This window comes from Aptenodytes forsteri, unplaced genomic scaffold, assembly GCF_000699145.1.
Source record: "Aptenodytes forsteri isolate BGI_AS27 unplaced genomic scaffold, ASM69914v1 Scaffold286, whole genome shotgun sequence".
Lineage (NCBI taxonomy): Eukaryota > Metazoa > Chordata > Aves > Sphenisciformes > Spheniscidae > Aptenodytes > Aptenodytes forsteri.
In genome coordinates this window covers 217,322-231,892 of record NW_008794491.1, presented here as the reverse complement: position 1 = coordinate 231,892, position 14,571 = coordinate 217,322, and the positions used below count along the sequence as shown (strand labels likewise).

General features: G+C 38.3%; 1 protein-coding gene across 1 annotated transcript in view; it reads left to right on the top strand.

Annotated features, from left to right (window-relative positions):
* The window catches only part of CRACR2A (calcium release activated channel regulator 2A), a 79,014-nt gene that overhangs the window by 32,976 nt on the left and 31,467 nt on the right, over nucleotides 1-14,571 (top strand). Inside the window, exons 7-9 of the mRNA XM_019475025.1 lie at nucleotides 5,622-5,712; nucleotides 8,562-8,657; nucleotides 13,882-14,069. Coding sequence (XP_019330570.1) covers nucleotides 5,622-5,712; nucleotides 8,562-8,657; nucleotides 13,882-14,069 — 375 coding nt within the window. The remainder of the gene's footprint in view (nucleotides 1-5,621; nucleotides 5,713-8,561; nucleotides 8,658-13,881; nucleotides 14,070-14,571) is intronic.

Genomic DNA, 14,571 nt, shown 5'->3' with positions numbered 1-14,571 from the left:
CCCCCCCCCCCCCCCCCCCCCCCCCCCCCCCCCCCCCCCCCCCCCCCCCCCCCCCCCCCCGGGAGCTTCCTTCCCTCCCCCCCCCCCCCCCCTCTTACTTTTTTCAGAAACAAACATGCATTCACAGGTCCTTTGAATATTAGCATGGACTTTAGTCTACCTAATGTCCCTGCCTGCACCCTGGACCCTTACCCATTCTTTGACTCAGACCTTGGGTCTTTCCAGATGTGCATCTCCTTCTACTTGCTGGCTGGTTCAGCTGGGTTGAAGTTTGCTACCAGAATGTGTTCATTTGCTCACTCATTAACAATCACAGATCCTTCAGATCTTAGCATAAGGCTTTTTAAGTCCATCTAATGCCCATGCCAAGACCCTAGTCCCTTTACCTCCAGTCATCATCTCAGACCTTGAGTTTTTCCAGATGGAGATCTCCTCCTCCTTGCTGGCTAGTTCAGCTTGAAGTATGCTAATGAATAACACCTACACAGAACAGACATTGAGTTCACACAGTTAGAAATAGAATGTAATAAGACAGCATAGTCTGCAATAATCAGACACAGGACTTGACCAGACAGATATACTAACCATCAGATTGCTTACGCTTGACTAAGCCACTGATCCGCCCTTCACATCCACCTTGGTCCCTTTCCCTATCCTTGTCTCCTCATAAATAAAAAACTTGTCCCTAAATACTTTTTTTTACATTGGACCCAGTTTTTCTACATCTGTATGCAAATTTCATATTTCTGATATTGGTACCTAAGTAATGTTGCCCTTGTATGGTGTTACTGATGTGGTTATCTAGATGCTGTTTTCCTTGGCAAGATTCTTCTCCCCAAAAGGTGCCAAATACTTTTCTTCAGATAGCTATGAGGTTGGCTGTTTACTGCGTAACTCCTCCTAGAACCCCTGTGAAAGCCATCCATCAGGGTGCTATCTGTAACTGTCGTCAGTTTCTCACTGTTATGTCCAGCAATTTCTCATATAATGTCCAGTAGTTTCTCACGCTCTGTTCAGTTAGTTAATCCTCAGGCTAAGGCCTAGTCATCTCAACACTTTAACACTTAATCTGTAACAGTGTTAACATGACTCTTACAAACCTGTTCTCATAGAGCTCAGTAAACTTGTAAATAATTTTGTAATACATATGTATAACATGCAGCATGATCCTGCATAGAGGAAATTTGTGGTACTTTGTTGGGTGTTACTCAAAGGCATAGAGTTAATCTCCTTGTGAATTTTTATTTATATATATATTTTTTTATATATGTGTGTATATATATAAGTGCATATATTTAAAGAAACCTTCTATATGTCAAGTAAGTTTTTTCCTAGGAAAACATGTTCGTAACTTTTAAATAGTCTTGAAGAAGAGATTTGCATATTGTACTGTCTACTGCTGACCCTTTTACAGATACTAGTATTTTTGTCCTCTGAACATGTAAATTATGGCACTGTGCACACTTAGTGTGTGACTATTTTTATTACTTAGTAACAGGCCGTAATTTTTTCTAGTATTAAAGGTCTAGTATTTCGGGTAAACTGACCCACTCCGATTTTGTCAGATATTAACCTCACCTCAGTTTTATCTTTTATTTTAAGCAGTTAAGATGATTGTTGGAGAAGAAACTTAAAACCTACCACTGTGATCTCTTAGTTGAAGAGTTTCAACAAAGATTCCTAGCAAGCTATAAAATAGATTCCTGATACACTCACAGAAGAGGTCTATCAGTGCATCAGACATACTCTGTGCCAATATAACCATGGGCATGTTTCTCCTTTTAAGTGATCTGTAATTCTGGTTCAGTAGAACAACAGCCAAAATACTGCTGATGAGTTTTTACATAGAACTGAATACACTTTAAGGAAAACAAAGCAAACGTCCACATTTTTATCCCAGAACTGGTGTTCTTCTCCTCACTGGTGTTTATCATCATAAAGGAATTATTGATGAGCTGTTGCCTATATTTGTAGATTTTAAGGCAAAATGAAAATATAAGGTTTAAACCCTCTCCTTTTAAAAATACTCATTTGCTTCTTTATTTCTTTTCATTTAAACAAAAGTGAGAGACTTTTACTACAGTAATGTATTAAACCAAATACTGTACATATATCTGGTCTGGTGCTGGAATCAGCAATAGCTAAGCTGTGCACTGAAAGTGTGGACTAGTAGCTCCATACATTCATCTATTTTGCTTTTGGCATCTACACAGTGGATACAACTTTTGTTTGCCAGGGTAAGTTAGTTCTCCTTCATTTTCTGATATGTGTATTTAATTTTAAGTGCAAATTTAAAATTAGATGGCTTCTTAAATTTAGCAGTGGTGTTTTTTAAATAATAGGGTGATGTATTGAGTAGGCAAAAAAGCGGTAGATGAACTTCATTGTAGAGAAATGTAAGGAAGATAAAATAATTTAAGTCATGCTTACGTGATGCTGAGCTTGGAATGGGCAGTTACAACTCCAGAGAAAGTCCTTGGGGTCATTGCAGAGAGCTTCCTGAAATAAGAGTTCAGTGGCAGCCAAAAAAACCCAGTAAAATGCTATGCATGATCAGGAAGGGTACTGAGAACATGACAAAGCAAGTTTTTGCCACTGCATAGAATCTTGGTACACCCACGTCTTGAGTACTGGGTGAAGTTCTGGTCTCTGCAACACAAGAATAATGTAGTGGAATGAAGAAAGGTACAGAGAGTGGCAGCTCAGTGGTTAAAGGAATGGAACAGCTATTCTGAAAGAGCTATTTTTAAAAGGTAGGGTCTCTTGAGTGAGGAGGTAAAGGCTGGAGTGGGATATGATAGACCTTTACAAAACGATGAGACCACTGACTAGGCTGAAGGAGGAACGGTTATTCTTCAAACCCCTAGCAGTAGAACCAAAGGGCATTTAATAAGACTAATAGGAAGTAAGCTTAAAACAGATGAGAAAGAGACCTTTTTCTTCTAATAGCAGATAAAATCTTCAACTGCCATTAGCTCTGTCTGCTGCTGTGCTTTGCGTTTGAAAGACAAACAGTAAAAAGGTGGACTGTGTTTCAAACAACAGAGTTCTAAACAGAGAAGATAAACATAAGAGTAAAAGGGAAGAGAAGGATGAACTGACTTTTCATTGGGTTTAGCATGGGACAGTGTCAGAGTCCACCTTTGGTGGAAGAAGAGGAGAATCAGCATCTCAGAAGATTAGTGCACAAAGTGCGCAAATCACTGTATTTTTTTAAGGGGAAAGAAGAACCATTACAACAAACTGCATGAACAGCAATTGTGAAACCCAAACAATTCACATTGCAGCTACATGAACAAGCAGAAATTAAACCCTTGTGAGTGTGTTGATCCTGAACTCATCATCTGAACTTAGTGAACTCACGTTACATTCCATTTTGCTTAATGTGCTCAACAACAGCACCATCTCCCTTTCGTCTCCATCTCTGTTTATTCCACAGCATTACCGGAAAGAGAAAGATCATTTTATCAAATACTGCTGAAATTATACAATTATGCATTGAGTAAAACTGGATGGTATGATCCCAGGGAACAGAGATTTTAATCAAAACATTTTGCATTTTTCACATAACAATGATATGCCCTTATGGGCATATTTTATCTTTCTGTTTAATTTGATCAGAGTTAAGAATGGTAAGCCATGAATGAAATGCTTGGGGAGTATTCAGCCTGCAGAAATGGCATGTGCTTATGTGCCAGACCAACTAAAAAGATTCCTACATCCAGAGGTACCTCCTGGATGTAGTCTTGATGGTGCTGCCATATCCTTTGCTTCCAAACACATAAGAGGAAAGAAATATCTAAATCAGCAGCTTAATAATATGGGACTAAAGTTATTCTCCCTATCACACAGAAGTAAAGAAAATCTTTATGATTCCCATGGAAACACTGACTGCTGTGCAATGAGTTCTGCCTGTGCAAAGTTACAGGGTTTTTCAGTACATAGTCAATCTTAGCCCTGATCAAAGTGACATTATACTGCATGAATACAGTATTTTTAAATATGATCTTAGCATCTCTGCCATACCTTTCTAAATAATTGTTAATTCTTTATGAATTTGTGTAATTTTATTCCATTGACAAGTGCTAATTTCTTATGAAGTATTTTATTAGTTTTAAGAAAATAAAATTTGAGATCAGAACATGACCTGACTTTACACTATAAGGGGAGTAAGGCAACAAAAAGGGCTTCTGGATTTTCTGGCACTCTCTATTGGAAGCATTGCAGTCACATGAAGAAGCCCTTGTCTGGGCTGCTTTTCTCACCTAATTAGAGTTTACAAAAATCTTCATGACAGCAGTCGTTTTCCTCAAACGCTTGATATTTGTTTAGTGCTGCTGTGAATCCTGAGAAAATGCCTTCCTCCACTCATTTTTTACCTGTGACTGAAAATGCAAGCTGGCAATGTCAAGTGTTCTGATGTTTGAAAGGGGGAAAGAAAGACTTGTTTCTGGTGTTTCTCAATCCTCTTAGCTTAGGTAAATTTTTTGAAGTTTCTTTCTGATTTGCTTGGCTTTAACTGAGAAGAAAATCAGGCCTTTAATAAGTGAAAACATAGAATATGTAGAGCATTAGGTACAAAAAAACAGTAGATACCCAGATTACAAAATTAACGGCTTTTTTTCCTACTGTATATTCCTTGTCTTGCTCTTATTGATGTGAATGCCCTAGGAGATTATGTACTTTATTTGTAACAGATGCATTCTGCAGATCACTCAAGGAACAGCTCTAGCTAGAGGAATGTGGGGGAATATACAGTAGTGTCATATAAAGGCCCTATTAATCTTTATTAAAAATCTTTCTAGGATGTCCCCTGAGTTTGATGCAAAGTGATTCTTGCTTTTCAGTTTCTGGATTAATGAGAATAGAATAGAATAGAACAGAACAGAACAGAATAGAAGCAGAACAAAACAACTGTCTTGTTCCCTTTCAACAGTTAAATTTTTTCTGCCCAAACTAAAGCATCTGCTCAATGTAATCCTTCATGTATCAAACTGTAGTGATATTAATTGCAATATTCTATTGGAAAAAGTGAGCTTTGTAAGTCCTTCTTTTTTCCTACAGTCAGATACACTTGTGCACAGCATATGTATTTCTGTTCCTCAGCTGGGCTTTTCAAATTCCTTTCAGCAAAGCTGTTAGAGAGGACTTTCAAGAAGTCTGTTCTAGCTAAAATGTCTTAGACATGATAGAAGTACCTCATTCAGTGCTCTTGAATGGTGAACAATGCAGTTCCAGAGTAAAAAAATGAAGTTGCAGTGAAAATACTTTTAACTGGCAAACTTAGGCTCTGGTATTCTTAGTGTTGTCACTAGGAAGCTCTGTTCCTTAAACCTAAGATTTAGTAGTCATTAAAACTGCATAATGAACAGCTGCTTTATATGAAAACATCAGATGTGTAGCTTTATTAGCCTTTGAGCTGTTGAAGCTTTCCTTCCGTGAGAAAAAAATAAAAATTTAATCTGTGACCTTTCCTGCACAAAAAATCCTATTTTCTTCACCTTAGAACATTCTCTAGAGTCTTGTGTTAAAGCAGAAATGTGGGGCTTAGCTCGTTATGTGAGCCATGACTTGAAGTAATGCTACAAAGACCCACTCAGTATACTTTTATCTCTTATTAGGAAAATTGCTGCTTATGATGAAGAAATTCAACATCTCTATGAGGAAATGGAACAGCAAATCAAAAAGGAGAAAGAGCAGTTTCTCTTGAAAGTGAGTGTCTCTTTGTTATTGTGGGCATGGATGCTGCTCCCTCTTCCACGCATTTTATGCTCATTCTGGGTGTGAAACAAAAGCCCACAGAATGTGTTTCACAACTGAGTAAGAAAAAAACATCATTTGCCTCACTGCTACTTTTGTACTGATCCAGGCTCTGCAGCTTCAAACTAAGTGACTTGTTGGATGAGGAGCATCGATGTCCCGTGCTCAGTGGTTGGCATAAAGTAGCAGCTGGCATTCTTTTGAAAGTCAACTGAACTACAGCCTCATTGTATTATCAATGCTGCTATAGGTCCAACTTCTGGTCACAGTTAGGAAAAATGCTCTTTGAGTTTGTTCAGAGCAGCACTAATCCTGTTGAGTTCTGCAGTCTGTGCTTTTGAGGAGGGGATAAATTCTCACTGAAGAGAAACAACAGATAAATCAAGTGATGGTGATTTCTGAAACCACCACAGCTATCTGCAAAATAAAGATAGGTCAGATTCTTTTGTCACTGTCATGGTGCCAGAACACTTGACAATGAATTCCCTTTTCTTACGAAGTCTCCTTTAAATCTCCTCTACTGCTTTTATAGTCTGTTCTTTGGATTTTTCTGTCCTGTTTTTTCTCCTAAAACAAGGAAACTAACAAGAACTCCCAGTATGCTCCAGGAAAGAGTCATCTTAGAATCATTTAGGTGGGAAGGTGCCTATGCTGCTCCTAACTTTCAAACTAGATCAGGTTGCTCAGGGACTTGTCCAATTGAGTTTTGAGTATGCAAATGATGGAGATTCCACAGCTTCTCTGGGTGGCCTGGGACAACCAATCATGAGCTACTGGCTCGTGCCTTTTTGTTGTCTTGAAAGCAGTCATATAAATGAAACCAATATATGGTTTCAAACAACACACGGTACACAAAATGTTGCCAAAACTAGTGGATATCAATCAATTATTGCCTCCATTCTCAATCAAATATGATATCTAAAAAATCTTTTTGTGATCCAAATATGTAAAGTATTTTTTGTTTCCTGACATAAAGTGCAGGAAAAAGAGCAAAATGAGCCTTAATCAGCTGTCTAAGGAATCAGTCTTTTCACTTGCTTCACAGGATAGTAAACCTGTCTCGTAAATTTCAAGATTTTTCTATTCCAAGCTGAGAGCAGTTTTTAGCGGTGGATGAGATGAACCCTTTATATAAAGTTTGTATATCAGCCGAAGGATAAAAAGTATTTGCAACTTTGCCTGACAGCAGTTGTTGTGGAAGAAATGGTTTATATGCTCTTAATAGCCCACAACTGAAGTTGTATTGAAAATCCTAAAACAACAAAGACTTTTCCATAAGCAATGATTGTTGGATCTCCTAATTAGTTGTATATTTGAGGTAAAGCCATTTCTTTCAAGCTTTTTCATTAAAGCTTCCCACTGAAGCTATTTACAGTTTAGTCAGATTTACACTAACGGTTGTCAGACACTCAAGAAGTATTGTTTCTTGGCATGACTAATTTGGGATTTGGGGAGATCCGACTGTTAAATTCTTTCTCTAATGCAAAGTCTCACAAAGACTTTACAGCCTGGAGAGATGCATTGATGCCATATAAAAGGGGAATTATTATGGCTTGAATGAAGAGCAGCTCTTGAAGAATGCATTTAAAGAAATTGGTAAGATGCAAATAAATACAAATTGTAGCTATTTACAATACTTAATACCCTGCTGACTGAAGGTTGTACAAAAAGGGCAGTTAGTCTGTCTTTTTCACTTGGATATATATTCTTCCACATAAGAAGCCAGTTAACATGCATTTGATTACCCCATGTAATCAAATGTAATCAGTGTACTGCTGAAGGGGAAAAGCATGTAGGAACTACTGCTGTCTTGAGGGAATTTTTATTTTTGTTTAGAGGCATTCTCCTGGGAACCTTAGAGAGTAGAAGCCTGTTGTGGAGGAAGAGGACAGATTCTCAGCTGATATGAACTGCTGGAACCCAGTTTTACTCAGGGGAGGCCTGACAATTTGTCTCAGCTGAGGAGTGTCTGAAGGAGTAATCCCAAATAGGACTGGGAGTTCCCAGTGATTGCAAAATACTCAGATAGTGGACAGATTGATAAGTGAATGGCAGAGCCTGAAGCCCAGATCACTTGCTTATACCAGTGGAACATCTGTGACAAATTGTTGTTAGTGACGGATTTTAAAGGTAGCATGTATTGTTTCTTTTACTTCAACCTGAGTTGCTGTGCTGTGTGTCAATAGCCTGTATCTCCTGTGTCAATCCCGATATCTTGTATGTGAGTTACAGTATGACTCCATAATAATTTAAATTTGTCCAGATTGTTTCCATCAGTGCATTCTCATCACTTCTCTGTGTCAGCAGTTGTATGGTTCAGGAAGCCAAATCTGCAGAAAGCTATTCACTTTTTTACTAGTTTTTTTCTGCTTGTTTAGCTCTCTGAAACAGCTCACTGCTGCAACAGGTGAGCATGAATGCTAGTGTATAAGAGGATGAGGGTATGTGTAGCTGGAAATGGGAGGATGCATTCTAGCTTCATTGATTTAGGTTGGCTAAGCTCCTAAGGCTCGTGCCTAAGATGGAAGACTTCTGCCTCCACTTTGTAGACTTGATGCCTACTCATGTGCAACCAGCACATCCTGTAGCAACTGCAGTCATTGAAGTTGCTGGACTACACCAATTTACAGAAGCTCAGAGTCTAGATTCATGAGTGATACCATCCCTAAATTGAGTTCTATCAGTGGCTTATGTTCACTGTGAAAAGCTTGCCTGTTATTTTCATGCCTGATTCCTTATGATTCCTCCTGCTGACAAAATTGTGCTGTTCTGTTAATACATTTCCTCTTTGAATTTTGCAGGACACAGAGAGGTTTCAGTCCTACAGTCAAGAGCTGGAGTGCAAGCTCCTGTCAAAAGAACAAGAACTGGAACAATTGGTTCAAAAACAGAAAAGGGTATTAACCGATATCCTTCAGAGTTAAAAAATACATAATTTTTATTTGTTCATATGATTTTCTTTAGGTACTATTTTAGGTCCCAAAAATGCACGTTGGAGTGATGTGGTTCTGCCAAACTGTGACCCTCTGTTGCTTTTGTGTCATGAGTGTAGATACCTGAATGCATTTAAAAGTATATTTATGACTGCTAGAGTTCTACACATGTGCTTTGGAAAAATGTTACCCTCTATTTCTAAAGCAGTTTTCCTTTTATATGATAAAATGAAAAAAAATGCTCCATGTATTCTCCCCAGGTACTAGGTTAATTTTATGAAAATGTAGCAGGATTCTGCTGCCTTCAATGTGCTAGGAACTGGCTTAATACCCAGACAGCGCAAGAGCAGAGAACAATGATCTGGGTCTTACAGTGTACACCTTTGCTCAAAGCTTGTACCAACTACTCATTTACTTGTTTTGGATTCAGCACTATGAACTTGAAATGCTCCCTCCTGAACAACCCGCTCCTGGTACCTCTCTCTGTGATAACAGTTTTATAGTGGTGCATGGTTCTCTTGCATGGTAACAGCTTGTCAAGTTCCCATATTAAAGCCTGATGTGTTTTACTTCTTAAAATGCATGGCCTGCTTGAGGAAGCAAAGTATTTCTGCATGTGTGAACTTGCTGTAAAGTGTCTCCAAGGTAAGTGCATGGAAGACTAGCGATAGGGAAAGGGGGTAGCACTGGAATTTAAAGGGCTGAAATGGAATGCTGTGAAACCAATTCCCTCTGTAGAATATGAATATAAAATACATGTAAAATTTCTTTTCCTGGCAGCAGTGCTTGGGAGTGCCAGTCGTGGGAAGTAGGAGAGAAGTAAGAGGAGAAAGGAAGGAAGAGGAAAAAGAAGTTTGAGGGCAGTTTCCTAGCTGTGTGTAGTTTTTAGATCCTCTTCTGAGGAATGAATCAAGGTGCTGCTGAAGCTGATGGGAATTGTAAGATTGTACTTGAGTAAGAGGGGAGACAAACCTCTAGCTTACTATAATTATGCAAGTTTAGCTGATGAGGATATAGGACTGAATTAAAAGGCCATTACGTAATTGAAATCAACTACCTTATGTTAATTAACTTCCTTCAGTACCACTGCGAATCAGAATAGATGTGGTTTTATGCAGGCTGTTTACCACATTGCAGCACTATAGTGAAATAATCTATACTTTGAAGATATATGTGGGGGCACACAAATCAGGCATTTCTAGTCTGAAGCTAACTGCAAAAATATAAGAAATTTTTTATCATAATATTGTAATGATTATATTTTAATATTCTCCTTTTTTGGTTGGGTTGGGTTTTTTTTTTGCTTTAAAGCTATGTTTAAAACCTAGTTATCAACCAGTAGTTCTGTAAAACCCTTTTCTTGTGGTTCTCTAAAATATATGTGTTCTAAATTTGATATAAAAACCACAGAAGCTGTGTTCTAAATTTGATATAAAAAACACAGAAGCTATTCAAAGGCTTACAGTCAATTTTAATCCTGGTCTAATCAAGTAATACAGGCAGCAGTATCAGGAAGTTTTATCTTATGATTATTGTCTACATTGCCTATTGTCGACTATTGCCTATCTTGGAGAACATAAAACAATGTCTGTGTTATTTTTATGAGCATTATTTTTTATCTAATTTTATGTTTTCCTTTTCTATTCATTGCATTGTTTATTATTAATATATTACTGTGTTTTCTATTTTATTTGTAATTTTTATTATTTATCATTTCCCCTCTCCCTTATGAATTGCACGAGTCTCAACAAGGGTGCTTTTGAAGGACAGGATCTTCATAGTACCATAAAAATTAAACTATCCCATTTTATTTTTATGGAAAGGAAGCTGTGTTGGACAAATGGAATTCACTACTTCTAATGATGTGATAAGTGAGATAATTTTATTCAAATGATTGACGGCACTTGAAACTTTCATCATTCAACTGGCTGATTGGTACCCATTGTCAATCTTATATGCAGTATTTGATTTTTTTTTTTTCTGGTATAGCAGCCTAGCCTGTTTATTTGAAGGCTTAACTCAGTGTAGTTAGAGGCAGTGTTTTGTACATATATTTTTCTAATTCCTAATGATCATCTCTGAGAGTGACTCTCATCTTTCCTCACATCTGTTTTTATACTAGTATAACCCCACTCATTTTCTGGTATTACTCTTCATTCACCTAGATACCAATGTGTGCTAGGTTAGCTTCCACCTGCCTAAGGTTTGCCTTCTCCAGAGCGCTCTGTCACTTTCGCCTCCTCCTCTTGCATGGAAATATACTTCAATAATTAAATCTATTCTTGCAGATGGTAATGGTAGCTTGGTTTAATTACAACTTCCATGCTTGATTATATGAAAGAACCTCTTGGGAGTAATACAAATGTTTTTTTCCAAACTTCATTAATAAGTCTTTTTCTTCTCTTTTTTTTTTCTTTTTTTTTTTTTTAACACAATGTAATTATTCCTGTATTGGAAATTATTATCAAAAATGTGAAAGGGAACTTCCAGACAAGGTGAGTTTAGTGTTGTTTCTGCTGATTTGGCCAGAGCGAGTCTCCCTTATGAGGGTCTTCTGCCTGGTGTGACTGAAATACTGATCTGATTCCATGTTGACTGGCCTCCTGTAGGCCAAGATTCCTTTGGCTAGGCCTTTTTGCTGGCTACCATGATCTTGAATTGTCAGCTTGTTCTACATGGCTTAGATAAAGCACACGGTATTCTCAATACTGTTCCTCAAGGGATGTGTGATGGCATGTCTCAGAAGGAGGCACTAGGGACAGAGGATGTCCAGCATAACATCTAGGGCACAGAATCTTGTATTAGGGGAAGAAAGTAGGTGTGGACCAGGTGAAATGCAGGAGAGTTACTGGGCTTCTCACATAACATGATGGGTTCTGTGCTGATGACAGCCACTGGAGAGCATGATCTTGGGATTGTGAGTGAGAGATCCATGAGAACATGGATCAGTAGCACTCAAAAGTGCAAATCAAGTGATAGGATTGCTAAGAAAAGCATAAAGAACAAAATAATCCCCAGCCTTATAACACTGTATAAATGTTTCATCTTTCACGCACACCCGAAATAAATAGGAGAAAAAAAAGAGAAAAAATACACAAAGGATGCTGAGCTAAGAACAAGGGAATGCATGGAAAGTGCTTAATGTATGTGTCTTTGAGGGACAGCAATAGCTGTCCTCAGCAGTAGTTTATTTGTATTGTACACTCCCAGTTCTTTACTCGACTTTAAACTTGTGAGTTTTTCCCCCTGTTTTTGTCAAAAAAAAAAAAGAGAATATACACCATCCGCTACTGTGTCTCTGCTTGACCTGTGGTAATTGGCTAATTCTCTCAGCTTCCTGGATTTTCTTAAACATGACTGTGAGCCATGAGTCTTTCCCAATCAATTTTCATCGACTTAATGACCATGGGAGACAATCTGCAGCTCCAATAAGTAGCTAGAGCCTATAGGGTCTATGCCATTCTATACCAGCTGAACATCCACCTAATGAACTATTCCACTGTATTGGGAGTTGTTTAAATGAATGCTTTAAAAGTAGTGTTTGGCATCACTTAAAGGATTGTATAGATACAGTGAGCTCTGTAGGGCTGTGAAATAACCCTTTCTCCTCTTGTGTCCTGGGGTTTAAATATTATGAGCATCTGCTATCGAGCATAGTTTCAACATAGAAAAACGAATTGTTTTTCTCACAAGAGTAAGCACCAGGATTTATAGCAATTATTTCTAACATCAGTACCTATGATTCTGGGAGCTGATGATGGCTACCACTGCAGTTAGATTTCCAGGCCAGTCTCTGTGTAAGTTTTCAGATGGCCTGTATTCTGTAAGTAGGATTTCTGCCTGCAATTTGTTGCTCTTAAGCTTTTTGAAAGTTCATCTTTGTGTGATCACTTTTTGTTTCTCCCAAAACCACTATTCTGGATAAGAAAGTCTTGTCTTCTAGTACCTGAAGCATCTGGTCTTTTACTTAGAATAGATAACTTCATTCTGTCAAGGAATGGAAGCAATACTCAGGAACTGAAGTGATCTAGCAATGTAAACCAACATTGCTCAGCCGTAATTTGATGCCCAGCTAGTCAGCATTCCATATTAACTGTGAGCCTGCTGAGGCTACAGTTCAGCAAATACATGAAGCTGGTGCTGCTGTTGAGATAAGTGCTCCCACTCTATCCTCATTCCTGACCTTTCACAATCCCAGCTAGAAAGTATTTTCTGCTTTTGTTTTGAACCTGGGCCTTAAGGTTGCATTCAAAACCAAGACTAGAGCAATAGCAGTGTTGTGGAGCGTGAACAGACTGGCAGAGCTGAGTAAGGACAAATTTTGGGTTGTGTGAGCTCTGCTTGTTGGGATGTGCAGAATGAGAGTTCTCACAAAATCCTCCATTGTGTCTCAGATGTGGAGGATTGAACTGGTATCATTTTAATGCTCCTAGTACGTTTTACATCCCTTAAAATGCATGATGAAAATAAATAAATAAATATGCTTTTATATCTTCAGGTCAGCAGTGCCCTCCCTAATATGAAGTGGACTAATTTTAGTCTACTTAACTTTTGCTCTGTCATCTTAATTTGCTCGGTTAGCCAGGGAGAAGCAGGTGGAACTTCTTTACTTACCAGAAACCACTCTCATCTGCTGTTACCTGTTTCACAGGGAAGGTGTCTCTTTCCTTTGTATATAGTTTGGAGAGTGAATATAAAAGTGAATAAAAAAACTCAAATTCACACTTCTTGGCGGATTTAGCTGAAATGGCAGAAAGGTTAATGCTTGTTGATATTACTGGGGATGGGAAGGTTTATCAGCTACCACATTTAAATCTAACAGTTTTTAGGCAGAACTCTGAATCACTTTGTGTAGGCCTTGCCATTGTGGGAAATTGTCTAAAATAGCAGTTGTGAATATCAGCTAAGTACTGCTAATCTCCTCTGTAAACACCTTTTTTGTGGTTTGTCCTGGTGCATTTTTGAACTGGATGAAATTCAATCATAGAGTGGAATGGCTTTGTTTTTGTGTAACATGATTATGTCTGTACACAGCAGTGGAAGAGCACCATATGTGTTTTATTCATATGTTGGCTTTGATAGAAATAGCTTCCCTATTAACTAACCTCTAGTACTTGAATTGAAAGCCTCAAAACCAAGATGCCTCAGCTAGTTATAATACTTTCTGTTCTCTTTTCTTCCATCCCAGTTAGAGCAGCAATGTACAGAACTTCTCAGTGGCAAAGAAGAAACCAAAGTAGAGAACACCAAGCTGAAGCTGACTAACCGGGAGCTGCTGAGAGACCTGGAGAGAACATCTCATGAACTAAGTCTGGCTCAAGAACAGTTACAGGTGCTTCAGGAGGAGGCGTCAAGACTACATGAGGAGAAGGAAATGTAAGTCTCTAGCCGCAGTGGTTCTAGCGCATTTGCTTAACGTGCCAGTGAGCCTCCTTGTCAGGGTATTCAGTGCTGTGATTTAAGTTTGTGTCATAAGCAGAAACCACCAGCAAAGCCAAGTGCAGTTTTAGTCATTTTTTCCCAAGTAATTCAGCATGTTTTCTGTAGCATATCTGGCTTCTACAGAATCTTTTGCTACTTCTTCAAAATGTCAGTATTTTCCCACCCCCCATTTGTTGAGGATGTTTGGAATTAAAAATCAGTTTAATTGGTTAAAAAGTATGTCTTAGTTTTGAAATACCAGTGGGATTCCTTACAGAAATTACAGTTGTGGTACATGATGCTCCATCCTCCTCAAAGCTAAGTCTATCTGAAACTTGCTTCTCAGAATGTGCTCTGGCTAGGATGTGCTTCTTTTCTTCATCAAAAGCAAGTCTAGTACATAATTTCTGACTGTCGTGGTTTAATTTCAGTCGGCAACTAAGCACCACGCAGCCGC